The sequence below is a fragment of the Lepidochelys kempii genome, chromosome 16 (genome assembly GCF_965140285.1).
Source record: "Lepidochelys kempii isolate rLepKem1 chromosome 16, rLepKem1.hap1, whole genome shotgun sequence".
Lineage (NCBI taxonomy): Eukaryota > Metazoa > Chordata > Testudines > Cheloniidae > Lepidochelys > Lepidochelys kempii.
This window is the reverse complement of record NC_136395.1, coordinates 16,351,487-16,379,285: the sequence shown is the minus strand read 5'-3', so window position 1 is coordinate 16,379,285 and position 27,799 is coordinate 16,351,487. Positions and strand designations below refer to the sequence as shown.

The window sequence follows — 27,799 nt, the reverse complement described above, 5'->3', positions numbered from 1 at the left end:
TTAATGGAATTTAGCCACACTGCATATTTCACCTCCTTTTCTGGTGCAAGGACCCAAACCATCTCTTTGAACATTTTTCAGACAGCTTCCTGCTCCCTCCCTGCTCTCCCCACCCCTAAACACATCAGCGGTCATTGCACCCACCCAGATCCGTACATGGCCCTAGGTGCCCCCTGACGGTACTGGAGTCCACTCCCCCACCCACAACCCTACAGCAGATAACGGGAGGGCGTGTCGCCAGTCACCACCCCACCAATACAAGAGCCTCAACCGCTAGCAGCGCAGGTTTCCAGGTAGGGACCGCTCCGGGGTGAGATTTCCCAGGAGTGCCCAGTAAGCCGGAGAGCATTTACACAGCAACCGGCTCCTAAAGAACAGCCTTACAGTAAGTCAAACCCAGAGGAGAGGGGGACTCTGCAAACTGTAGCCCTCAAATCCCCCTCTCCCCCGCCCAAAAAAGGTCCCCTTCTTCCCCTGCCCCCAGGGTCCCGACCCTTCCTTCAGGTCACCTCTTTCCCTTGCCTCAGTTTCCTTTCCTCTCTGTCACCGCCTCCCGTTTTCTCCCCTCTTTCCTCTCCCATCCCCCTTAACCCCGCTCCTTGCCCACCCCTTACCCCGCTCCCCAGGAGCTGGTCTCCTCTCCGGGCTGCGCTGGAGGGAGGAGCCCAGCCCCGAGGGCGTGCCGGAGGAGCCCTCGTCCTCCGTCCGCACCCACCTGGCAGCGCCAGACCGGCTTCGTCCCCTTCGCTCCGGCTCCTTTTGTTTGTCCCCGACTGCACCACTGGGGCTGCTCCGCCCCGGAACTGACCTCACCCAGCCGGCATAGGCGCCTCCAAAAGCGCTCCCTGAAGGTCTGGGCGGGGGAGGAAGGCTGAACGGGGCGGCGCCATCTTTATGCGGGGCCCTCGTCGGCGTGGTCGGGCTATGCAGCCATCTTTGTGCAGGGCGCGTTGGTTAAGCAACGGGCGCCATGTTTGTAGAGGGCGCGTCTTATTCTTGGCTGCGGAGGGGCTTGGGTGTAGCCATTTTTGTGAGGGGCAGCGCCAACTTCGCGTCTGTCTGAGCGGCTTAAAGGGACAGTGACTCAATTTTTCGAGATAACGAGTCCAGGTAGCTCCCAGGGATGCCTCCACTTTCTCAAGACCCTTAGCCAAAGGTTCCGAGTGTCCTGGGACTGCACTCGCAATAAGTGCAACAGGGACTATTTTTAGGGCCATAAGGCCTGGGTTGTATGGGTCAGTGGAGTCCTATAAGGGGAGAGGCTCAGGGGTTCAGATATCATGGGTTCAAATCCTCCCAGGGCCAACTCAGCCCTTCATCCTTCCAAGGTGGATGAACCGGGTATCCAATGGCTCATGTGTGCAAGTATTTCGGATAAGAGAATCAAGGTGGGAGGGCGGGAGGGATAGCTCTGTGGTTTGAGCATGGGCCTGCTAAACCCAGGGTTGTGAGTTCAATCCTTGAGGGGGCCATTTAGGGATCTGGGGCAAAAAATGGGGATTGGTCCTGCTTTGAGCAGGGGGTTGGACTAGATGACCTCCTGAGGTCCCTTCCAACCCTTGTATTCTATGATTCTATAAGGTTGTGATCTACATGGATCCCAGGGCAGCTTTCAGTAGAGCCAGGGTTTGCAGCAACACTCTTGGCTGAAGTATTTCCTCTTCCGTATGCCAGCTGCTGCCCTTCTTCCAGAAGTGGCTGCACTTCACTGGTGCTGTACACAGGTAGGAACAAATTGATCCTTGGTGTTACCCTCTTGACTTCAGAGCCACTGCAGTGGCTTCTGCAATGTCACACCAGGGATGATTGTGGCCCTATAATTTGTAAAGTATTTTATGATTAAAAAGCGCTCTATCAGTGTTAAATGTTACTATCTAGTCATAATCTGGTTTGTTACAATGATCTAATTTAATTCTAAGTGTAAGCAAATCAGGGTTAAAGCATGTATGTCTGATAAGTGGGGGATGGTGCCCAGTGACTGACAGTATATGCCAGTTTAACTCGTCATCTTTCAAAGAGGAAAAGTAGGAAGCAAAGACAGGAGGACCCAAGGACAATGTCAGAGTTTTGTTCAGACTTCTGTGACTTATGTGACATTAAGGAGGAGCTCACATACCATAGAAAACGCAGATGCAGTTGTATTATTATTTATTTGTTTGTTTTGTTTGATTTGTTATGTGCTCATAGCATGCTCAGTGCTATATAAGACACAAGGAAACAGGCCCTACCCTGAAGAGTAACCTGTTTACCTGGCTGATTTTGTCTTGCTTCCTCTTCAAACTGGTAGATGCGAGGATGCTGCATAGTTCCTATTATGAGATCTAATGGCTTCTTGGTAAATCTGTTCTTTATTGGTTTTGATTTAGGTTTAGGTTGTGCTCCCTTTAAAGTCAATGGAAGTTTTGCAATTTACATCAGCCTTAGTTCCTTCATGAGCTCTAGACGAAATCCGTGCAGATCATCGGTGGAGGCAAACCTTTATTTATTTTGAACTCTCATAGGGTAATGTTTCTTATAGCACAAAAACGTTTTTGTTCTTTATCAGCCCATTTCTTAGCAAAATGTTAGATGTCTAAAACTAACTGTATCTCTTTTATTAGTGATCATGCTTTAGGCAGTAGCTTGGCTAACTTGAGAGAGTATCAGAGTAACAGCCGTGTTAGTCTGTATTCGCAAAAAGAAAAGGAGGACTTGTGGCACCTTAGAGACTAACCAATTTATTTGAGCATAAGCTTTCGTGAGCTACAGCTCACTTCATTGGATGCATACTGTGGAAACTGCAGAAGACATTATATACACAGAGACTATGAAACAATACCTCCTCCCACCCCACTCTCCTGCTGGTAATAGCCCATCCAAAGTGACCACTCTCTTTACAATGTGTATGATAATCAAGGTGGGCCATTTCCAGCACAAATCCAGGTTTTCTCCCCCCCCCTTCCAAAAACCACACACACAAACTCACTCTCCTGCTGGTAATAGCTTATCCAAAGTGACCACTCTCCCTACAATGTGCACAAATCCAGGTTTTCTCACCCCCCCCCCCCACAAACTCACTGTCCTGCTGGCAATAGCTCATCCAAACTGACCACTCTCCTTACAATGTGCATGATAATCAAGGTGGGCCATTTCCAGCATAAATCCAAGTTTAACCAGAACGTGGGGGGGGGGGGTAGAAAAAACCAAGGGGAAATAGGCTACCTTGGATAATGACTTAGCCACTCCCAGTCTCTATTTAAGCCTAAATTAATAGTATCCAATTTGCAAATGAATTCCAATTCAGCAGTTTCTCGCTGGAGTCTGGATTTGAAGTTTTTTTTGTTGTAAGATAGCGACCTTCATGTCTGTGATTGCGTGACCAGAGAGATTGAAGTGTTCTCCGTCTGGTTTATGAATGTTATAATTCTTGACATCTGATTTGTGTCCATTTATTCTTTTACATAGAGATTGTCCAGTTTGACCAATGTACATGGCAGAGGAGAGTAAGGAGAGTGGTCACTTTGGATAAGCTATTACCAGCAGGAGAGTGAGTTTGTGTGTGTGGTTTTTGAAAAGGGGGGGGTGTATGAAAACCTGGATTTGTGCTGGAAATGGCCCACCTTGATTATCATACACATTGTAAAGAGAGTGGTCACTTTGGATGGGCTATTACCAGCAGGAGAGTGAGTTTGGGGGGGGAGGGTGAGAAAACCTGGATTTGTGCTGGAAATGGCCCAACTTGATTATCATACACATTGTAAGGAGAGTGATCACTTTAGATAAGCTATTACCAGCAGGAGAGTGGGTTGGGAGGAGGTATTGTTTCATGGTCTCTGTGTATATAACGTCTTCTGCAGTTTCCAGAGTATGCATCCAATGAAGTGAGCTGTAGCTCACGAAAGCTTATGCACAAATAAATTGGTTAGTCTCTAAGGTACCACAAGTACTCCTTTTCTTTTTGCGAATACAGACTAACACGGCTGTTACTCTGAAACCTGTCATTTTAGAATATTGACCTGCATAATAATTTTTTAAAAAATTCATAAAGGAAAGATGAAAGGTATTCATTATAATCTTATTAGTGCAAAAGATGCAATTTGGAGTTGTTAAGGGTTTGAGAGTAGTAGATATTAACTGGTTTATGCCAGCTATTATTTCCATAATAAAATGTAAGAAACCTGTAGCTTTTTAGGAGCTTTACATTTGTCACTGTGCTGCGCTAGCAGTTAGCTTTATGGGTGCTAGGATGTGCATTTGAATAGTTATTATTCTATCCAGTAGAAGGCAGTGGTGCACAGACACACTAGTTAGTTCATTGGTATTTATATCTATATCTTGTTAAAATATGACATTATGAGGGGGAATTGTTTGTGTCCTCTTTGTTTCTTTATGATGAAGCCTGAAAATATTATGTTGTTTTTCTAATTTTGCTTATTTGTTGTTGTTTTTTAACCTGACAAACTCCTGGAATGCCAAATATTGTCTTCCTTCCTGTACATGTTCTTGGAGGGCCCACTTATAAATCAGAGTATTCTGAAGTAAAATTACTTTTATTCTGGCATAGAGTGCATGCACCCAGGGACTTATAATTATTCCAGGATAGCTATGCCAGGAAATTTCGCTGTGCAGACAGACAAGCACTTAGGCACTTAACAGCCCCAGGCTCCTAATAATTTTGGAAAATGAGACTTAGGCTTCTAAGCCACATTGGCACTTCTGAAATGTTTCCTCAGATCTTCTTGCCCCTGAAAGATTTCCCCTACTTAATTCTGCCTCTGCTTCTGCCCTTCTGCAGTCTTTCCCAACAGCGCTCCAGAGCTCAGCTCCGCCCAGGAAGTCACAAGAGGAGCTGAAGCAATCAGAAAGTGGGGGTGGAAAGTGGGGAATGAGAATGAAGGAAGACTAGGAGAGTTGTGCTTATGTGCTGAGCTGTGCAGAGTAAGACAGGAGTAAGTGGATTTACCTTTCCCATTCTAAGAGCTGCTTTGTATCAGACTATCGGTCTGTATGTGTTGGCTGCTTCTCTGTGTTTCCTTCTTTGTCTTAGGGTAAAGTCGGAGTACAGATGTTTACCCTGCTGCTTCTCAGGGAATAGGAAATCATGGGGACTGAGTCCCTCATGCTGGGTTATTTATATATCGGTGCTATTTTTTACTTTTTGCTGATTCACTGATGCAAAGAAGGAGCACAAGAAACAGAAGGACAAAGGAGCAATAGGAAATAATAATGACCTCTTTCTGTGGGTGACCTTATCAGGCTCTGGGCTGCTATAACATAACCCCTTTGTGTGCAGCTTCCTAGCTCAGATTTGCACTGCTCCACTATGATAGAGGAGTCCCGTGCCTGCTTCATTCTCCTTTGGGAGCTGAGCTGACTCTCTGGTTGAAAAATATGCCTCAATTAAAGGGGAATCCCTGGGTCTTCACCCACCTAAGTAGCCTTTCCCTCTCCTCCTCTTTCACTGTCTGAGCATGGAGTAGGTTACTCGAGAGCCTCAACATTGTGTGACAATATTGGGGCTGCAATAGTGTAGCCCAATCCTCTGAATCTTTCTCCACCCTGATTTCAGCATCCCAGACATGTACTAACTTGAAAAAATTGGATCCTCAACGATATCTTTAAGTCTTTGCACGCCATCTGTGACAGGAAGCGAGGGTGCAGAGATCTGTAGACACATCTTGGGCCAGATCCTCAGGTGGCATAAACTGCATAGCTCCATTTATTACCATGACACTAGACCAGCTTACATCAGCTGAAGCTGCAGCACCTTAATGATAATGACAGGTTTCAGAGGAACAGCCGTGTTAGTCTGTATTCGCAAAAAGAAAAGGAGTACTTGTGGCACCTTAGAGACTAACCAATTTATTTGAGCATGAGCTTTCGTGAGCTACAGCTCACTTCATCAGATGTTTACCGTGGAAACTGCAGCAGACTTTATATACACACAGAAATCATGAAACAATACCTCCTCCCACCCCACTGTCCTGCTGGTAATAGCTTATCTAAAGTGATCAACAGGTGGGACATTTCCAGCACAAATCCAGGTTTTCTCACCCTCCACCCCCCCACACAAATTCACTCTCCTGCTGGTGCTAGCCCATCCAAAGTGACAACTCTTTACATAATCAAGTCGGGCTATTTCCTGCATAGATCAAGGTTTTCTCACATCCCCCCCACCCCCATACACACACAAACTCACTCTCCTGCTGGTAATAGCTCATCTAAACTGACCATTCTCCAGGTTTAAATCCAAGTTAAACCAGAACATCTGGGGGGGGGGGGTAGGAAAAAACAAGAGGAAACAGGCTACCTTGCATAATGACTTAGCCACTCCCAGTCTCTATTTAAGCCTAAATTAATAGTATCCAATTTGCAAATGAATTCCAATTCAGCAGTTTCTCGCTGGAGTCTGGATTTGAAGTTTTTTTGTTTTAAGATAGCGACCTTCATGTCTGTGATTGCGTGACCAGAGAGATTGAAGTGTTCTCCGACTGGTTTATGAATGTTATAATTCTTGACATCTGATTTGTGTCCATTTATTCTTTTACGTAGAGACTGTCCAGTTTGACCAATGTACATGGCAGAGGGGCATTGCTGGCACATGATGGCATAGATCACATTGGTGGATGTGCAGGTGAACGAGCCTCTGATAGTGTGGCTGATGTTATTAGGCCCTGTGATGGTGTCCCCTGAATAGATATGTGGGCACAATTGGCAACGGGCTTTGTTGCAAGGATAAGTTCCTGGGTTAGTGGTTCTGTTGTGTGGTATGTGGTTGTTGGTGAGTATTTGCTTCAGGTTGCGGGGCTGTCTGTAGGCAAGGACTGGCCTGTCTCCCAAGACTTGTGAGAGTGTTGGGTCATCCTTTAGGATAGGTTGTAGATCCTTAATAATGCGTTGGAGGGGTTTTAGTTGGGGGCTGAAGGTGACGGCTAGTGGCGTTCTGTTATTTTCTTTGTTAGGCCTGTCCTGTAGTAGGTAACTTCTGGGAACTCTTCTGGCTCTATCAATCTGTTTCTTTACTTCTGCAGGTGGGTATTGTAGTTGTAAGAAAGCTTGACAGAGATCTTGTAGGTGTTTGTCTCTGTCTGAGGGGTTGGAGCAAATGCGGTTGTATCGCAGAGCTTGGCTGTAGACGATGGATCGTGTGGTGTGGTCAGGGTGAAAGCTGGAGGCATGCAGGTAGGAATAGCGGTCAGTAGGTTTACGGTATAGGGTGGTGTTTATGTGGCCATTGTTTATTAGCACTGTAGTGTCCAGGAAGTGGATCTCTTGTGTGGACTGGACCAGGCTGAGGTTGGTGGTGGGATGGAAATTGTTGAAATCATGGTGGAATTCCTCAAGGGCTTCTTTTCCATGGGTCCAGATGATGAAGATGTCATCAATATAGCGCAAGTAGAGTAGGGGCTTTAGGGGACGAGAGCTGAGGAAGCGTTGTTCTAAATCAGCCATAAAAATGTTGGCATACTGTGGGGCCATGCGGGTACCCATAGCAGTGCCGCTGATCTGAAGGTATACATTGTCCCCAAATGTGAAATAGTTATGGGTAAGGACAAAGTCACAAAGTTCAGCCACCAGGTTAGCCGTGACATTATCGGGGATAGTGTTCTTGACGGCTTGTAGTCCATCTTTGTGTGGAATGTTGGTGTAGAGGGCTTCTACATCCATAGTAGCCAGGATGGTGTTATCAGGAAGATCACCGATGGATTGAAGTTTCCTCAGGAAGTCAGTGGTGTCTCGAAGGTAGCTGGGAGTGCTGGTAGCGTAGGGCCTGAGGAGGGAGTCTACATAGCCAGACAATCCTGCTGTCAGGGTGCCAATGCCTGAGATGATGGGGCGCCCAGGATTTCCAGGTTTATGGATCTTGGGTAGTAGATAGAATATCCCAGGTCGGGGTTCCAGGGGTGTGTCTGTGCGGATTTGATCTTGTGCTTTTTCAGGAAGTTTCTTGAGCAAATGCTGTAGTTGCTTTTGGTAACTCTCAGTGGGATCATAGGGTAATGGCTTGTAGAAACTCGTGTTGGAGAGCTGCCGAGCAGCCTCTTGTTCATATTCCGACCTATTCATGATGACAACAGCACCTCCTTTGTCAGCCTTTTTGATTATGATGTCAGAGTTGTTTCTGAGGCTGTGGATGGCATTGCGTTCCGCATGGCTGAGGTTATGGGGCAAGTGATGCTGCTTTTCCACAATTTCAGCCCGTGCACGTCGGCGGAAGCACTCTATGTAGAAGTCCAGTCTGCTGTTTCGACCTTCAGGAGGAGTCCATCTAGAATCCCTCTTTCTGTAGTGTTGGCAGGGAGACCTCTGTGGATTAGTATGTTGTTCAGAGGTATTTTGGAAATATTCCTTGAGACGGAGACGTCGAAAATAGGATTCTAGGTCACCACAGAACTGTATCATGTTCGTGGGGGTGGAGGGGCAGAAGGAGAGGCCCCGAGATAGAACAGCTGCTTCTGCTGGGCTGAGAGTATAGTTGGATAGGTTAACAATATTGCTAGGTGGGGTGAGGGAACCATTGCTGTGGCCCCTTGTAGCATGTAGTAGTTTAGAAAGTTTAGTGTCTTTTTTCTTTTGTAGAGAAGCAAAGTGTGCGTTGTAAATGGCTTGTCTAGTTTTAGTAAAATCCAGCCACGAGGAAGTTTGTGTGGAAGGTTGGTTCTTTATGAGAGTATCCATTTTTGAGAGCTCATTCTTAATCTTAATCTTAATCAGCCATGCGGAACGCAATGCCATCCACAGCCTCAGAAACAACTCTGACATCATAATCAAAAAGGCTGACAAAGGAGGTGCTGTTGTCATCATGAATAGGTCGGAATATGAACAAGAGGCTGCTCGGCAGCTCTCCAACACGAGTTTCTACAAGCCATTACCCTATGATCCCACTGAGAGTTACCAAAAGCAACTACAGCATTTGCTCAAGAAACTTCCTGAAAAAGCACAAGATCAAATCCGCACAGACACACCCCTGGAACCCCGACCTGGGATATTCTATCTACTACCCAAGATCCATAAACCTGGAAATCCTGGGCGCCCCATCATCTCAGGCATTGGCACCCTGACAGCAGGATTGTCTGGCTATGTAGACTCCCTCCTCAGGCCCTACGCTACCAGCACTCCCAGCTACCTTCGAGACACCACTGACTTCCTGAGGAAACTTCAATCCATCGGTGATCTTCCTGATAACACCATCCTGGCTACTATGGATGTAGAAGCCCTCTACACCAACATTCCACACAAAGATGGACTACAAGCCGTCAAGAACACTATCCCCGATAATGTCACGGCTAACCTGGTGGCTGAACTTTGTGACTTTGTCCTTACCCATAACTATTTCACATTTGGGGACAATGTATACCTTCAGATCAGCGGCACTGCTATGGGTACCCGCATGGCCCCACAGTATGCCAACATTTTTATGGCTGATTTAGAACAACGCTTCCTCAGCTCTCGTCCCCTAAAGCCCCTACTCTACTTGCGCTATGTTGATGACATCTTCATCATCTGGACCCATGGAAAAGAAGCCCTTGAGGAATTCCACCATGATTTCAACAATTTCCATCCCACCACCAACCTCAGCCTGGTCCAGTCCACACAAGAGATCCACTTCCTGGACACTACAGTGCTAATAAACAATGGCCACATAAACACCACCCTATACCGTAAACCTACTGACCGCTATTCCTACCTGCATGCCTCCAGCTTTCACCCTGACCACACCACACGATCCATCGTCTACAGCCAAGCTCTGCGATACAACCGCATTTGCTCCAACCCCTCAGACAGAGACAAACACCTACAAGATCTCTGTCAAGCTTTCTTACAACTACAATACCCACCTGCAGAAGTAAAGAAACAGATTGATAGAGCCAGAAGAGTTCCCAGAAGTTACCTACTACAGGACAGGCCTAACAAAGAAAATAACAGAACGCCACTAGCCGTCACCTTCAGCCCCCAACTAAAACCCCTCCAACGCATTATTAAGGATCTACAACCTATCCTAAAGGATGACCCAACACTCTCACAAGTCTTGGGAGACAGGCCAGTCCTTGCCTACAGACAGCCCCGCAACCTGAAGCAAATACTCACCAACAACCACATACCACACAACAGAACCACTAACCCAGGAACTTATCCTTGCAACAAAGCCCGTTGCCAATTGTGCCCACATATCTATTCAGGGGACACCATCACAGGGCCTAATAACATCAGCCACACTATCAGAGGCTCGTTCACCTGCACATCCACCAATGTGATCTATGCCATCATGTGCCAGCAATGCCCCTCTGCCATGTACATTGGTCAAACTGGACAGTCTCTACGTAAAAGAATAAATGGACACAAATCAGATGTCAAGAATTATAACATTCATAAACCAGTCGGAGAACACTTCAATCTCTCTGGTCACGCAATCACAGACATGAAGGTCGCTATCTTAAAACAAAAAAACTTCAAATCCAGACTCCAGCGAGAAACTGCTGAATTGGAATTCATTTGCAAATTGGATACTATTAATTTAGGCTTAAATAGAGACTGGGAGTGGCTAAGTCATTATGCAAGGTAGCCTGTTTCCTCTTGTTTTTTCCTACCCCCCCCCCCAGATGTTCTGGTTTAACTTGGATTTAAACCTGGAGAATGGTCAGTTTAGATGAGCTATTACCAGCAGGAGAGTGAGTTTGTGTGTGTATGGGGGTGGGGGGGATGTGAGAAAACCTTGATCTATGCAGGAAATAGCCCGACTTGATTATGTAAAGAGTTGTCACTTTGGATGGGCTAGCACCAGCAGGAGAGTGAATTTGTGTGGGGGGGTGGAGGGTGAGAAAACCTGGATTTGTGCTGGAAATGTCCCACCTGTTGATCACTTTAGATAAGCTATTACCAGCAGGACAGTGGGGTGGGAGGAGGTATTGTTTCATGATTTCTGTGTGTATATAAAGTCTGCTGCAGTTTCCACGGTAAACATCTGATGAAGTGAGCTGTAGCTCACGAAAGCTCATGCTCAAATAAATTGGTTAGTCTCTAAGGTGCCACAAGTACTCCTTTTCTTAATGATAATGTCTAATATATAGTTCATCTTATCCCAAAGTGTCTCTCTCTTTCTCACCCCTCCCCCCCCTCCCCCCGGGAAATCCAAACATTCTCATTCCGAAGGATAAAGCAGCTATTTAACAGTCCCCAGCAATACTATGCAACATTGTGGGCCTGAATGTCTTGTGCGAAGTGAGTGTACAACGCTGCTGTTCTTACTTGATAGCAATCTATACCCACCTTGCAATTGTGTCCATGATAATGTAAGGTGGGAAAGTAGTGGAGACTCCTGCCCTGTATTTAGGACAGAAAATGATTCTATTTGTAATTTCAAGTTAATTCCTTAGCTTCAAATCCCTGGTTTAGTGTACTGTTTAAGAGCTATGTGAATTAATCTGCATTGTATCAGTATAATGGAACTTTATTTTCTGAACAGAAGCAACCCATTTTATTTGGACTGGACTTAAATTAATTTGCCAAACCAGTGAGCCGGCCAAGGTTATATTAGTTCGTCAGTATTATACACTTAAGACAATGCTGTACAACAGAAGAGGAGATCTGACATAAGGGAACATCAGAAATGCAAATTAATTTGTTTGAGGTTTTGAGTTGAATCTAAATATTGAAACCACTGGAGCAGGAAGCAGATTTCCTATTAAATGGGATAGAAGTTGGAATTGAATAGCTAAGAGCTGCGGCACCTGGGGTGATAGGGGTTTCTCAGAAGTGGTGGGGCTACAGCCATGATTTTGTCCTTAACTAGTAGGAAGGAAGAGAAAAGGACGGGTTGAAGTAGAGGAAGAAGCATCAAGATTTGGTGAGAGCCTAGAATTGGTGGGAAAAAGGGAGAGGAGTAAGTGGCTGAACTTTACTATGTGATCCTGGCTTTGCATGTGTCATAGAACCAGAGAGCAGTCTTGTGTTTGTCGTTAAAGTGTAAAATGAAGAAGTGTTAAGCAACTCCTTCCTGCCTGCTCTTGCTCGCGCTCTCTCTCTCACACACACTCACACTCTCTCTCCCCCCGCCCTACCTCCCACGGGACAGCTGGAGCACACACAAGAGACTTTATCTGAATGTAGAATAACTAAAGCTCTAGCGCTAAATGAGAGACCTGGGCAGGTTTCCATAGTTAGATGGAGTCCTTGCTTTGTATCTGCAATGATGGAAGTGATGATCTCATTCCTTTGTTTTCTGTCTTGGGGGAAATGCAGGTTTATCTCTCTAGGACTGGAGTCAGTGGCTGCAGTGGCATGCTCAGGAGATCTGGACTGTCTCCGGGTCAGTACTTTCTGAGAAGGAAGAACCGTGCTAGATTTAGCTGGTACCTCAACAAGGTATTGAATACCCAGCACTGCGTTTCTCTGGGGGTTTTTAGCCCAATGCCAAGCTGATGCCTTCAACAGATCTACAACCCCGTCAAGCCTGTAGCACAAAGCTCAGTCCCCCAGTGAACTGGCATCAACAGCAGTGGCAGATGTGGCGTCACAGAAATAACTGATGCAAACTCTTCTTTGCCCAACTCGTTTTATAGTTTTAAAACTATCCTTTTAAAGGGAACATCTAACACGGTGATACTCAGACAGAGGCTCACAAGCCGCAAGTGGCTCTTTAATGTGTCTCCTGTGGCTCTTTGCAGCACATGATATTAAAACACCGTGTGATTTAATTATTAACCAACCTAAGTTATTAACCAGTCAGGATGCTTTTACTATGTTATTAACCAATTACCAACTTGCTCTAAGTTATTAACTTATTGCTGTGAGAATTATATATATATATATATATATATATTGCTACATAAATGAAACAATGAATTCACAGTACTGTGGCTCTTTTGGGTAATGTTGATCGCTAATTTGGTTCCTGAACTACTGAGGTCTGAGTATCACTAATCTAATGAGCACGAGGTCAGTACTTCTAATTTGGAATGAATCCTTGATGTCTCTGTGCATCTAACAAGAAGATTAGCCCCTTCTTGCAGAGATGATAATACTTAGCACTTCTTTGCACCATTAAAGGATCTCTAAGCCCTTTACAAATATCAACACCCCTCTGAGGTAGGAAAGTGTTGTTATGCAGGAATACTGAGGCACAGAGCAGTGAAGTCACGTGCCCAAGATCTCACAGTGATCTGTGGCAGAGTTGGGAATAGAATCCAGATTTACGGACTCCCATTCCTATGCATTAATCATAAAACATTTTTCCCTCCCCTTTGCCTCAACTGTAGCTAAGGAAATAGGTTACTTAATTTGGGAATTGAGGGAGTTCTGAGTGATGTTGAAAAGTGATATCCACCCCTCCCTCCAAATGAATTAACTTCAGAGGCCAACGGGTAAGCTGAGCAATCCTCTCTCCATGCTGCCTCCAAAAGTGGTGGCCAGTCATAGTGAAGTTCCAGACAAGCCCTTCAGCCTAGCGGTGGCTGTGCTGAAGTGAAGAGGTCTCTGTTCCGCAGGTTTGCGGGAATGGCTGGTCTAAACTGGGGCTGGGGAAAGAGGAAGCCAGTGTAGGGAAAAGTTGTGGGGAGGGCTTCTTATCTTCCTTCAAAAGCTCAGGGGGCTTGGAGGGGATTTCTGGGACTTGGAGTTTCTTTCTTCAACGTAACGTATTCCTACTGATTGCTGATCACTTTTCCTTGCTGATGAAGCAGTATGTTCTGAATCTTGGCCAAGCACCTGCACTGCCACCAAGAACCTTCTCTTGTAAATGAGTGAAACAGGACAGAACACAAGCACTGTTAATGTTTAATCTTAAACTTACTCTTACTTGCCAGGTTATCTGTTAGTCCCTGCTCCCGTTATTCCCACTAGAAACAGCATCAGGCTTCATATCTCACCAACTCTCACGTTCATGAGCTGGTCCAGAAAGAGCTAAAAGCAACTGGACAGGAGAGGATCTAAGGCTTTCATTGGTCTTCCCCTAGGCCAGGGGTGGGCAAACTATGGTCTGAGGGCTGCATCCGGCCCTCTAGACATTTTAATCCGGCCCTCAAGCTCCTGCTGGGGAGCGGGGTCAGGGGCTTGCCCCACTTCACATGGCTCCCAGAAGCAGCGGCATGTCCCCCCTCCGGCTCCTACATGTAGGAGTAGCCAGGGGTCTCGGCACGCTGCCCCCGCCCCAAGCACCGCCCCCGCACCTCCCATTGCCTGGAGGTAAGCGCTGCCCGGAGCCTCCACTCCTGACCCCCTCCTGCACCCCAACCCCCTGCCCCAGCCCTGATCCCCCTCCCACCCTCCAAACCCCTCGGTCCCAGCTCGGAGCACCCTCCTGCACCCCCAACCCCTCATCCCCAGCCCCACCCCAGAGCCCACACCCCCAGCCAGAGCCTTCACCCCCTGCCCCACAACCCAACCCCCCGCCCCAGCCTGGAGCCCCCTCCCGTACCCTGAACTTCTCATTTCTGGCCCCACCCCAGAGACCACACCCCCAGCTGGAGTCCTCACTCCCTCCCGCACCCCAACCCCCAATTTCATGAACATTCATGGCCCGCCATACAATTTCCATACCCAGCTGTGGCCCTCGGGCCAAAAAGTTTGCCCACCCCTGTCCTAAGCCATTTAATCTTACAAAGGGATGCAGACAGCTGGTGAGTCTATAGTACCCTGGGCACTGTGCGTTAGCAGCTATAGAAGAGCTCAAAGTTCATCATAAGGCATTATTCATGATAGATCCTGAGCCCAGCGCTCCCACCAGAGGCAGAGTCATCATGATGACTATGCTGGCCAATAATTTACTTGTAAAATTCCTCATGCGGGCTGAAGCTGCATAAAGATCTTGAGACTCTGGAGTGAGGTAATAGTGCATTGTGACACTTATCAAATAATAATGCACCCCCTGGGAAACTACAGAGAGAAGGTGGTGAGGGGAAATTTATTCTCTGGCTGGGAAGCTATCAAGCATTCAGAGGCAGAGAATCTGGGTGGGGGCACAAAATTTCCCTGGCTTCCCAGCCACAAATGAATCACTTAATAACATCTCTAAGATGTGGTCTTTTCTGTCTATCCAGGCAGCTAAAACTCTTGTCCAAGTTCCCTTCATCTTGCGTCTCAGTTACTGCAACACCCTCTGGGACTGGACTTGCTGACCTCTCGAGGTGCTTTCCAGCCCTATGTTTCTGTGATTCTCTTGCATTGCTCATATCCATTCAAAATGCTGCTACAAATACCATTTTCTTAGCTCTTCACTTTGACCATGTCACCCCTCTCTTTGCAGCCCTTCACTGGTTCCCCTTTCTCCATTGCATCAAACTTAAGGTAATTGTCTTTACTTTCAAGACCCTTCATGGACTACCCCCATGCTACCTTTTGTCTCTCATACGCTATTGAAAATTCAATTCCCGCCTTTAGTCAGCTAATGATCCCATCCACCCGCTTGTTAAATTCTCAAGAATCACCTCTGTGCTACTCCTCATGCGTGGGAAGAGCTCCCCATAAACATCTACAAAGCCACCTCATCCTCCTTCGAAACCCTCCTTACAACTTTCCTTTGCCAAGGCCTACAAAAAAATTGACACTGGTTAGGCAGATGGTTTGCTGGGACCACTGCCCATCATGCTGACCAGTGCCATCTCATTGTTTCTTTGTGCTTCCCCATCTATCCAACTGCTGTCTCTTGTCTTAGATTGTAAGCTCTTTGGTGCAAGGACCATCTTTTTGTTCTGTGTCTGTACAGCGCCTAGTACAATTGCGGGCTGGTCCAGGATATGTATAATGAGGAATAAAAACAGAAGTTGTTCATGCAGAAAGGGGGAGCGTAGTGTTCCGTAGGGAACTGGAGGTTCCTTCTAAAGGATCTTCCCTACAACCTGAGGGGAGGACAGTTGAAGGTAAGAAACTGCAGCCTGTAAATGATAGGCCAGATTTGTAGCTAGTGTATTTTGGCATAGCTCCTTTCATTTCACCTGCTGATTTACACCAGCTGAGGAGCTGGCCCAATATATCTAGGCTCAGATTCCTTCTGCCATTAGGTTTAAAAGGATTCTGCCAGCTGCCTGGTCAGAATTTACATCCTTTTTTGTACATTCATGGTTTTCTAAACTCTTCTGAAACTTGAAAATAAAAGTTAATTCTCTGCCAATTTCAATCTTTCTGATCTTGCTTCCTTGTAAAGTCCCTGTACCTCAGATGGGAGGCACTACACTAGGGCAGACTATCATTGTTACAGTTTTATTCTCAGCTGCCCAGTCAATGATTATGAAAACCTGGATACGAACACACAATTTGTGGTTAACTGGGCAAAAATCTAATGTATTGGCTGCTCTGAGGGAGGTACTGGCCTCTTTGGATATGGATTCTGTCTTGGCTTTAGTGAAAGCTTTTAACACTTTTTCTTTTCCTCTCTGCAGACAAAAATGTCAAGGCCGGTTCAAGCTCGAAGATTGGAAGGAGTGGACAAGAACATCTGGTAAGTCTGCATGACTTGGGGCTGGGCAACTCTGAATGGAGCAGACCCTGAAAGTCTGATATAAGATATAACCAGCATAGACTCAGGCAAGGGAGGTAATGCTAACCCAATGGAGTATCTGGCAGAGATTATGTGCTTTGGTAATGGAGACTCAGTGGCTAAAGTATATTTCAATATTCAAGAAGCTTTTAGACAAGGTTCCATAGCAGAGATCTAAATGGCTATGGGTAAGCATCCTGGAAGGGGGGACAAATTAAGGGGCTAGATAAAAGACTAGCTTAAGAGCAGGAGAAACCAGTGCAGCCTTAGAAATAGTGGTGACTCTAGGGAATAGTTTTGGGTGGTGTTCTGTAACTCTCCTTAGCTGCAGTGTGATCATTAAGGATGCGTTAGAAAAGGCCCCTAAGTTTTCTGTTACAGCAGCTGGGCTGTTGTGGCAGTAGGTGGGCTGCTGCTGCTTTGGAGTCTCCTAAGATGGGCCCTATGCAGTCTTAGGCACTGAAATTGCTGCCCTGTATATATCCTTCGCCTGGAAGAGCTATTCCGTTAATTTATCAGACAAAGGGCTCCTGGCAAGAAGAGTGGTGTGCCAGCATGGGCAGGCTGGGACCCTCTATAAACCCTGTTATTCTCTCTGTAGGGTGGAATTTGTGAAACTGGCTGCCACTTACCCAAATGTGAACCTTGGCCAGGGCTTCCCTGACTTTTCCCCGCCAGACTTTGTGAAGGAGGCGTTTGTGAAGGCCGTCAGTGGGGAGAACATCATGCTGCACCAGTACACCCGGGCCTTTGTGCGTGAGAGATCCACCTCCTTCTTTTAGAGCAGATGTTGCTGCCTGATTGCCTTTGCCCCTTACAGCTCACCGTGGAATTAAATAGGCCCAGGCTTGAAAAACTCCCTTGTGCAGAGCAAATAGACATTTTGGCTGGGCCGAGTGGAGCTGGGGACTGGCTTCTTCTCTGGAGGGGAGGGGAGCAGAGTGGCGCAGGAGCTGAAAGTTCTTTTTGAAAAGGGGAGGGGGCAGTGGGGAAGCAAAGTCACCTCAACCCCCACTTCCCACATCCTCCTCCACTCACCATCCAAAGAGTTTCATGCTGTCTGGCAGTTGTGCAAGAACTTTGCAGGTGGGGCTGTGGGGGGGAAGGGGGATTAGCAGCACTCTCTAAACTGCCCTGGAATCATCTGTTGACTATATTGCACCATTGACTGAACAGTCCATTTCCACCTTGTTTAAACAAGAGCATTGCCTTCCACCTGTACAATATCAGAACTTACTGGAGTTATTGTTGAGGGGAAGATCCAATGGTTAAGGTGCTGGTCTGGGACTTGGGAGACACAGGTTCAATTCCTTACTCCATCACAGACTCCCTGTGTGACCTTGGGCAAGTCATGTAGTCTCTCTGGGCCTCAGTTTCGCTTCTGCAACATGGGGATAATAGCATAGCCCTGCCTAACAGGGGTGTTGTGAGGTGCTCAGATAGTACGTGATGAAGCAATATAACTACCTAAGACAGATAGACGGTAACCTCAAGTTTCATTTGGCAGCAGTGAAGTTGTTACCATGCAAATCACATGGGGCAAAAAATGCCTCCAACCCTGACCTGGTGTCAGCCCTTCCTCTAGGAAATGCCAATAGCCCAATGGAACCTCAACATCTCCAAAAAGACCTCTGCATTCCACTGCTGCACAGAGGCTGTGGTGGGAGTCAGCAGCAAAAGGGATAATTGGCAAAGTTAATATCTGCACCCTCTTGAGAGGTTAGCGCAGCGAGTTCAAGGTAGCTGAACTGGCTTATTCTTAATAACCTGGCCTACAAGGACCCCGACCCACTTGGAAGGGAGGGAGCTCAACCAATGTTTCCTTTAAATGTTCTTAGTACTGACCGGGCTACAAACTCCAGTGAGCATTACATTTTTGTCCTTGGGCTAGGTAACACTTGCAGGGTGGGGGGTTGTGTCAGCTACCTTGCTAACAATGTCCTGCTTCTATTTGTTGCTAAGTCCTAATGATCCAGGCGGAACTGTGTGACTCTCTTCCCTGACTCCTTGCTACAGGGACACCCAGCGCTGGTGACGAACCTGGCCCGCTTCTTTGGAAAGCTGCTAGGGCAAGAACTTGACCCTATGACCAATGTGCTGGTGACGGTCGGGGCATACGAAGCCCTTTTCTGCTGTTTCCAGGCTCTGGTTGATGAAGGCGATGAGGTAATCAAGGACTCTCCATCTGTCGCACAGCTAAATCCCGATAGATGCACTTGTTCTGACCCTACCATACTGTGGAATCTGAAGGAAGCTGGAGGCTCATACTCATTTATGCAGGCCCCCTGCCACTGAGGAAGGACTGCTCACCTGGTTCTGTTTGTAAGGGGCAGCCTGGAATTCTAGTCCAGACCTTGCCTCTGGAGCAGGACACCCAAACCCACGTTTCTGTGGATCCTTGTCCCCTTCAGTCCTCAGCTGTTACACTCTCTCACTAGAGGACATATCTCCCAATGGGCACTCACCAACACTCTCATTTCCATGAGTGGCAAGTCTGCCCCTACTCAGTTTGTTCTCCTTTCTGGTACCCAGCCTCTCTGGGGTCTGAGATCCGGAGCGTAAAGTAATGAATGACCTTAGAGCTGGGAGTGAAGTCTCCTGCCCCCTTGTTACCAGATTTGCCCGTTACTTTGGGGTATGCTCATTTATTAGGGTTACTCTTTGAGGGGGGGGAGTGTTCTGTAAATCTATTAATGTACAGCTTGTGTCACTGTATTCTCATATGGAACTCTACTTCTCCCTGCTGTAAGTTCCCTCCGAATGGATCTATCCTACATGACCTAGGTTCCCCAAGGCTGGGTTCTTCCAGCCCCAGAATCAGACGAACACACACATTAAAAGAGCATGTCTGAGAGGAACGGGTTAATCAGCACTCCCAAGCTGACCCCTTATATGTCCCTGGACTCAGCAGGCTGGGTGGAGCAGCATTTCCAAACTGTCACCCTCAAAGGTCCTTGGATTCAGCAGGCCGAGTCAAACAGCACCTCCAAACTGTCACCCTCAATATGCCACGGGCACCACACCGGACTAGAGCCCGCCTGAGCAGGCTGGGTCGAGCAGCACTTTCAAGCTGCCACCCTCATATGTCCCAGGTTCAGCACGTCCCTATCCCCACTTTCATGTTACAATTGTTCTGGTCGTAACCCACTTGATGAGCAAACCCTACAGGATTTTTGGGCGCTTCAGAGCTCTTTTAGCTTAGGTATAATGAGCGAATGAGGAAGAGCGAATGAGGAAGCCAAAAAACACCCACGATTGGGAGAGAGAGAGAAGCAATCAGCTTAACTATGAAAGTTATTTATTGCCAGGTAATAACCGTAGGGGAGCCAAACAAACAAAACAGTTATAATATTAAATATAACTTAAATTTGATTATAAAAGTCAGGTTTAGAAAACTATTACTGATCACACAAGTCAGGATCAGAAGGCTATACCGAGAGAGAGAGAGAGCTGGTTTCTCACCATGCCGGGAAGCTTGAATGGATCAGGATTCCCAGGCGGTGGTGGTAGCTGAGAGTCCAAAGTGCTGGAGACAGGCAGAGCCCCCAGCACGATCAGTTAGGAGAAGACGAAGTCCCAATGGTTTCATGCAGATTTTGGATCCAGGCATCAGAACACTTACTTGAGCATGGGTAGGAGTTTTTGTAGGGAAACAATAATGGTTCAAGGGAGAACACTGGATTTGTTTGTGGGTAAACTGATGGCTCAAGGGAGTATACCAAAGTTGTTTTGTTCAGGCTAGACAAAAGGAACTGATCATTCCTAGCTATGGGCGGTGTTCCTTGGAGGAAGCTCAGAATGCAATTAGGGAGCTTCACTATTTTGGATATCAGTACAGGATTTATTACTAGAATTGGTCTGATAACTACTGAGCTGGGTGTGTGCAGGCATGGGTGTGTGCAGGTTCATTAACATCTGGAGCAGATATCCCCCATCGTGCAGTGCTTCCCTGCTTTTGTGGTCCCAGAGTTCCCTGCAGCTCTTTCCTTAGAGTCTCTGTTTTCCATTCTGTATGCTAATGGAGATGCCTCCTTGTCCCATCTTCAATGCAAATGAGGCTAGGGGAGTTTCCTTAATCCTGTCACCCTTATCCCAGGTGTTTAGGTGTGTCTCCCACTGTCTTTTCATTGCTTTTTGTAAGTCTTTCTTCTGATCGGTTTTGATTCAAGCAGAGGCTGGGTGGGAGGTGGGGGGGTCTTTTGTGAGTCAGACAGGCTGGGTACGGCTCCCTGGTTCCCCAAGAACACAGAGCTGATAGGTAACGCCCTCCAACCTCTCCCTGCATTCATCAGCATTGATCAAAGAAGGACTGTGAGTTCTCTGACACTCCCTCTGGTGCCTTCCCAGGTGATTATCATTGAGCCATTCTTTGACTGCTACGAGCCAATGGTGAAGATGGCTGGGGGCACTCCTGTGTTCGTACAACTGCGATCAGTAAGTGGGCATCAAAGCAAAGCCGCTATGAGATCTGCAGACTTTAAAAAGCCTGCTGCTCTCTTTCTCTCCAACACCTCTGAATGGAAATGGCATGCGAGGGTGAGAGGCAGCTTTACAGTATATCCTGAATGAAACTTGATGGTAGGAGTGGTAAGGTTGGCTTTGAACTGGCTTCTGCGTGATAAGAACCCAGGTCAGGTTCAGTAGGGCCTGCAGTTTCCACGATTTGTGGTGCCCCAAGTTGCTGAAAATGGGGAACCAGATCATTTATTCCTCTCCACAATGATCCCATTGTCAGGGTCCTGACATGGGGGACTTTCCTTCCTCTCTGGTCCTGCTGCCATGGATGTACTTACATCAGCCTGTGGGTTGAAGACCTTGCAGTAAGTTGAGAAGGTCCCTAAAAGAGCAGGTCCCAAGAAGCCTCTTGCTTTGTGCATAAGGCTGATCCTGAACATTACCTGGAACTCAAGACTTCAGCAACTCCCTGACAGAAAGCCCTGAGCATTGGGAACAGTATGTGCATGCTGACCTCGCTGGAGAGAGGATGGTGGATTTGTTTCCAACCTCATGACTACCCAACCTCCATTATTCTAAAACAGAGAGAGAGGGAGAGAGGATGGACTGAAGATTAAGGCACAGGACTAGAAGTCAGGCAGGACTCCTGGATTCTATTCTTGTCTGTTACACTGACTTGCTGTGTTACTGTGGGCAAGCCATGCACCTCTCTGTGTCTCGGTTTCCCCATCTGTAAAATCATGGTAATTACATCCATCTACTTCACCAGGGGTTTTGTGAGGTGGCTTAATCCATTAATGTTCACGGAGTGCTTTGAGATGGTCAGTAGGAGGGGGCTGGAGATGGGCAATGTATTATTGTTAAGAGCTCAGAGAGATTCCTAGTCAGCGCAGGGGGCAAGGCTGCCTCAGGTCCCCAACCATTTGTTGCTTTTAATCATGATTCCCTCACTGTCCTCTCCAGAAAGCTGCAGAAGCCGGAAAACTGATGTCCAGCGGAAACTGGAAGCTGGATCCAGCAGAGCTGGCTTCCAGATTTACCAAACAAACCAAAGCCATCGTTTTGAACTCACCCAACAACCCCCTGGGGAAGGTAGTGCCTCTAGCAGCTGGGAGAGCTCCCCCTTCCCTCTGCAGGGACCCTGAAAACAGTTACATGAGGAAGCCTGTGCTGGGTGTCTCCTTAGAGTCAGCGCTTGGGTGGGGTCCCACAGTCAGCTCCTTCTTTCTGAAGAAGATTCTCAGAAAATCTGGCAGCTCCAGAAGCTGGGGGGTGTTTGTGAGATGATCAACTGATGATTCCACTTCGCAGCTCTTGTATCACCAGCCTTTGAATGTAGGAGCAGGAGGGAGGGAGGGATAGCTTTTAGCCTCCCTTGGTCAGATGACCTAGCATTAGCACATTACACTCACTGCGAGGAGAGATGGGCTGCAGCAGCCTCGTTCCCGGCTGACAGGGAGCATCTCCAGAGGTGACACACAGCTGTCTGGGGGTGGGAGGGAGCACCTCAGCCTGTAGCCAGCAGGAATAGTCCTACTTGGGTAATTTCAGGAGGAGGAAGTGCCCTGAGGAGAGCCTGGTCCCTGGGTTTGGGTGGAGGCTGCTGCTGTAACAAGGATGGTGAGAGTGGCCCTCCTGTTGGTGGCGGTCCCCCCCGTTCCTGCCAATTATCTGCCTGCTCCAGGGAGAGAACATCTGGCTGAGATGCTGGTGCTGGGACCCACAAGCCCCACTAGGGCTGAGCCTGAGAACCCACCGTGGGGTTGTGGAGCTCAGAAACGCTGTGCCTGATTGTCCCGTCTCCTCTGCCTATCTGGCATAGGTGTTCACCAGGGAGGAGATGGAGCTCATCGCAGACCTGTGCGTGAAACACGATGTCCTGTGCTTCAGTGATGAAGTGTACGAATGGATGGTCTATGATGGGAAGGAGCACATCCGGATTGGTAAGGAGCATGGCTTCTCTGTGTCTCTGCCTGTGCCTCCTCTCAGTGTGCAGCTCTTTCCTTTGGGAGCACAGAGAAGCATTTATCAAAGCTGCTGTATTTGGAGGGGAGACAGTGACCAGTCACATTTATTTCAGTTGCTTTGTCCCACAACATATGAGGGTGAATTGAGTATTTAAGTGAGGTTCATAGAATCATAGAATATCAGGGTTGGAAGGGACCTCAGGAGGTCATCTAGTCCAACCCCCTGCTCAAAGCAGGACCAATCCCCAATTTTTGCCCCAGATCCCTAAATGGCCCCCTCAAGGATTGAGATCTTCCAGCTGTTTTTCTCTCTTGTTTCATTGACAGCCAGCTTGCCGGGCATGTGGGATCGCACGATAACCATTGGGAGTGCTGGCAAAACCTTCAGCACCACAGGATGGAAGGTGATGGATTCCCTGAAATCAAACCCATTTCTTCTATTCCTTGAAATTTCTATGATTGTTGGGGAATCTCTCTGTTTGTCTTTAAATTGGAGGGATCAGAGGTAACTGGAAGCTTTACAAACGGACCTGGTCTTGTGCAGAATATAGTGTGAAGTGGCAGTATGTAAATAAAGTGGAGCAGGTGTAAGATACCTGGGAATCTGAAACATCCCCCCCATCTCTGTGTTGTAACAGGTTGGCTGGACTTTGGGGCCCGATCGCCTTCTGAAACACCTCAGAACTGTCCACCAGAACTCTGTGTATCACTGTCCGACAGCGGCTCAGGTAAGGGGCCATGTACCTGGAGAGGCATTGCCTCAAATCAGATGTCTGATGCAAGCCACAGAGCCCCTCCAGGGAGAGATCTGGTAATTGTCTCCCCAGACCACAACTGTGCAGAGCCTAGAGTTAAGAGACCACTCACACATACTATCCAGGTAAGATGCAACTTCCCCAAGCAAGTGCAGAACCAGCAAGCTTGCTCAGTCCCTGGGGTGATATAATAGGTTAGGACATTGGAAGAACACCTTTCTCAAGCCTCCTGTCTATGGTTTGGAAGTGGCAAATGAACAGCTGGAGGCATAGCTGGTCATTGTCAGCCCAGGAAACAGACAGAAGATGATGCATTGTGACCCAGGGTATCTTCCTCTCAAATGACTTCACAACATGCCTGGAGGGCAGGGGACAGAGTCAAGTGACTCCAACTTGTCAAGCATGCTCTCTGCACAGTATTGGCCGTCTCTGGAGCTGGGGGAGGAGGTTTTCGGTTGAGAGGTGGGAAGCCAAGATTTTATTGATCTAGGCCTGGTGTTTTAACTCACCTGTTATCTACTATGCATCTGAACAAAAGCGAAAACCCCAGTTCATGGGCTGCTTCTAGAATTTGCAAGTAAGCCTACAGCGAACTCTGAGCATTTTGCTGCTTTCATCTGGGGAGAGGGGTCCCTCTGATGCTCTGAGTGCACACAGGGGATTCTTTCTGCCTGGGTCTTTCTCCATCATCCAGCCCCCGCTCTCTCTAGGAAGCAGTGGCTCAGGCATTCCAAAGAGAGTTTGACAACTATGGGAAGCAAGACAGTTATTTTGTCCAGCTGGCTCAGGAGCTGCAGCAGAAGCGGGATTGGCTAGTCCGGAGCCTAGTTGCCGCGGGCATGAAACCCATTGTCCCTGAGGGCACCTACTTCCTGATGGCAGACATCTCAGAGTTCAGTAAGTTCATGTGACTGTTTTGTCTGCTTCTGACCTTCACATTAAAGGGATGGAGCTCACAGCTTGGAAGTGGGTATTGCGGAGTCTAGAATAAGATAAAGCCTGGTCCATTTTCTTCACTTTGAGTGGGGAAGGGAAAGGATAGGATAGACCATGGCAGGCGGTGGTGGGGAATTTGTTGCTTAATGAAGTGATGATCTAGTAGCACTGACTTAAATTGGGCACAGCGTGAGCATGTGCTATGCCATGTCTCCCACACATCTACAAACTCACCTGTTTGTGTGGTCTGTGACCACCTCTGTGTGAGGATCTTTCCTGGCCTTGGGATTCTCTTGAGCAGAGACTGACAACTCTGTTAAACTGGTGAGGATGAAATAGCCATATATGTTTTCACCTGTGACCTGAGCCAGAGTTCGAACCCAAGTCCCTCAAGCGGACACACTACTGTGCTTGCCCACAATGGCATCTGGTGCCATGTGGATACTTGGCTCAACTGGGAAATCCATCTGTGTCCCATTTGTTCCATCATTCCCCTTGCCCATTTGCTGTGTGTCTCTTGCAGAAAGTGAAGTACCTGACCTCCCAGACTCTGATGAACCCTACGACTCTCGGTTTATAAAGTGGATGATTATAAACAAGGTAAAGGCCTCTGTCTCGCTCCAGGGTGCTTGTTTTCTGGGAAGGTTTCCCCATTCTCTTTGCTCCAGTTTGATTTGAGGGAGCTGGATTTTGTGATGGTGGAGCATTGACTTGAAATCACTGGACCTATTACTTGAGGCTTGCTACCATTGCCCCACCAGTCGAGTACACGGCCTTTGTAATTCAAATCCTCTTCCTTCTAGTGTCCTGTCTCATACCAAAGGAGCGCATTAATGGCATCCCCTAGATTAGCCATCTGGTTATATCTCCACACTCCACCATCTCCACCATGTTCCTTCAGAAGTCAGGGTATGATGCCCCCTCTGGGATGCCCCCTTCTGCACCAAATGATCATCTTGTTACACCCTGCTGCCCGTGTCATTCCCTCATCTTGCCGATTGGCTCTGTGAGCATTCTGACGCGGAGGCTGAGCCACCAATATGTCCGCCAAGGACACAGGGTGCGGGCGGGGGGATAATGCCTGGTTTGCTGGGCGGCAGGATGGCTTCTATTGAGATGTTTGAGTCTGATCTTGAAAAGCATGCAGCTGGAAGCATGGCTCATGGCTGCTCAGTAACCTGGGGTGTTCAGGAGCAATGAACTTACTGGGTCTTTTTCTGATCAGAGAGTAGCACAAGGCAATGTGCAGAAGCTGAGAAAAAAGTAACCCTGGATGCACCCTCTTTTCCCCCCACCCCTTCACAGGGTTTAGTTGCCATTCCAGTCTCCGCTTTCTACAGCACTCCACACAAGAGGAATTTTGACCATCTCATCCGCTTCTGCTTTGTGAAGGTGAGGCATCTGGGGCAACAGGAAAGAAGGGGAGTAAGTTCAGGCAGTGATCAGGGCTATTGCTGTAAATGAGGCCTATGCCAGAAAGAATAAGTGGCTAAGACTTTGGGCTTAAAACACCAAACAATAACCAGGAACCGCAGGTTCAAAGTCTGGCAGGACTGACTCAATTTTTCAGCCCTCAGAGGTAGATAAAAAAAATGAAGTCCATTGTGAATGTCTTTCCTGTGAGATCCTAATCCAGGTTCTGTTCATTCATGGTCACTAAAGATCCCAGTGCACTTTGAATAAGAGTAGAGTTTCACCTCAGTGCATCTGGCCAAAAGTTCCTCTCATCCTCTATTACTGTTTAGAGATTGATGTGCACTGGTTGGCTGCTTAGTTGCTGCCCTCTGTCCCAGCAGTGGCTGCATTTTAGTGGTGCTGTATATACAGCATTTGTGATCCTTCAGGATGAAATGGGGGATATAAATCTTACATAACTGTATTTTTTATTATTCAGTGTGGAGAGGGAGGGTGTGGGCATGGAGCCTGGTATGGCTGACAACCTGGTGTTTGCTCAGGAGGAAGCTACGCTGAAGGCAGCAGAAGACATACTGCAACAATGGAGTCTGGAGAAAACCGGCCAGTGAATGCTTTGGACAGAATACCAGGCAGGCTCACCTGCACTCTGCCCTGATCTGGTGCTATGTCCTGCTCTCCTTGATGCAGCCATCGTGGCTACAGATTCTTTGCTTACTGTCTTTATTTTAATGCTTTATTGCATCATTGGATTTCGGTCACCTTCTCTATCATGCACATGGGCAAGAGGTTTGTCAGCTCTCAGAGTTTCTCATTGCTGTCCAGTAGCAAAAAGGTTTTACTGTTCCTTGGGACTTGTGAGCCTGTATATACACTGGCAAAACTTTATTTCCTCTTTTTACTTTCAAAAGCTTCACTGACTTATTCATCCTGGGTTCCCTGCAGCTAAAAAACAAGGCAAAAATAGTTGCTGGGCTCCCCCTCCTGCCCCATAACATTCTCCATCTGCTCTGGTCATCAATAATATTTTACCTTGAATGCAGAGGGGCTGCATTGACACTGCTGAATTACAGACAATGGCCAAATTCTGCTCTTACGCCATTGCAATTCTGCTGAAGCTATGGAGGTTGCTATATCTACACTACGCACCATTTAGCGACACAGCTGTGCCACTAAAAGGTGTACAGTGTAGCTGCTCTTTATCAGTTGAAGAGCTATCCCGCCGACAAATGACTTCCACCCGCAAGCAGCGGTAGCTTTGTTGGCAGAAGAGCTCTCCTCCCCACAAAGCACTGTTTACAGCAGCACTTTTCATCGGTAAAACTTTTGTTGTGCAAGGGTGGGGGTGGGGGTTTTCACACCACTGAATGACTAAAGTTTTACCAACAAAAGTCCAGTGTGGACAGAGCTTGAGAAGAGAATTTGCCTTGCTGACCAGGCCAAGGGAGGATGACCAACTAGCTTAAAACACCTGTCACTTTCCTGTATGTTTCAAAGGCGTGAGGATAAAGGAATTGTTAGATTAGTACAATAAAAAAGAACGGGATTTAAAATTGCATTTTCTTTTGCCATTACTGGGGCTTACTTTCTGCATTGCACCCCTGTGTATGCATGGCCCTGCCCTAGAGCCTGGAGCCAGAGTCTGTGGTCACACACCAGCCCCTGGACTTCAGTACCGCTAGGGCCATACAGGCCTGCTGAGTTAGGGGGGACATTATCTCGCTGACTTCCCCTCCTCCTCCCGTGATTTAACAGTACCTGGGCGTTCACTGTCTCCCATCCACGGGTGGAACTAAACGGACCCTGCTTAGCTTAGGGGACCG

At 47.5% G+C, this 27,799-nt stretch overlaps 2 protein-coding genes across 13 annotated transcripts in view; one reads left to right on the top strand and one right to left on the bottom strand.

Annotated features, from left to right (window-relative positions):
* Nucleotides 1–912, bottom strand: part of LRRC8A (leucine rich repeat containing 8 VRAC subunit A) — a 30,791-nt gene extending 29,879 nt beyond the window's left edge. For 2 of the 3 annotated variants that reach the window (XM_073314370.2, XM_073314369.2), the window contains exon 1: nucleotides 716–912. The gene's annotated coding sequence lies outside the window, so the exon portion shown is untranslated. The other variant, XM_073314371.2, reaches the window with a different exon arrangement.
* KYAT1 (kynurenine aminotransferase 1) lies at nucleotides 236–27,529 on the top strand. 10 transcript variants are annotated; one of them, XM_078849121.1, is made up of 16 exons: nucleotides 236–385; nucleotides 1,582–1,724; nucleotides 4,775–4,928; nucleotides 12,220–12,342; nucleotides 16,353–16,411; nucleotides 17,052–17,202; nucleotides 18,467–18,616; nucleotides 20,798–20,884; nucleotides 21,869–21,997; nucleotides 22,728–22,848; nucleotides 23,200–23,276; nucleotides 23,511–23,600; nucleotides 24,338–24,524; nucleotides 25,087–25,163; nucleotides 25,869–25,955; nucleotides 26,519–27,529. In XM_078849121.1, the coding sequence occupies exons 4-16, from the start codon at nucleotides 12,259–12,261 to the stop codon at nucleotides 26,585–26,587; spliced, it is 1,368 nt and encodes a 455-aa protein (XP_078705247.1). In that variant the 5' UTR covers nucleotides 236–385; nucleotides 1,582–1,724; nucleotides 4,775–4,928; nucleotides 12,220–12,258; the 3' UTR covers nucleotides 26,588–27,529. The 10 variants fall into 10 exon arrangements, with proteins under 10 accessions (XP_078705247.1, XP_073170468.1, XP_078705250.1 ...); XM_073314367.1 differs by lacking the exon at nucleotides 4,775–4,928; XM_078849124.1 differs by lacking the exon at nucleotides 12,220–12,342.
* The last annotated feature ends 270 nt before the right edge of the window (nucleotides 27,530–27,799 follow it).

Coding starts and splice junctions, on each gene's coding strand:
- KYAT1 (XM_073314367.1), top strand. CDS start 1,668: ATGCCAGCTGCTGCCCTTCTTCCAGAAGTGGCTGCACTTCACTGGTGC. Junction 16,412..17,051: donor GGAGTGGACAAGAACATCTG/GTAAGTCTGCAT, acceptor TTCTCTCTGTAG/GGTGGAATTTGTGAAACTGG. Junction 25,164..25,868: donor AGTGGATGATTATAAACAAG/GTAAAGGCCTCT, acceptor ACCCCTTCACAG/GGTTTAGTTGCCATTCCAGT.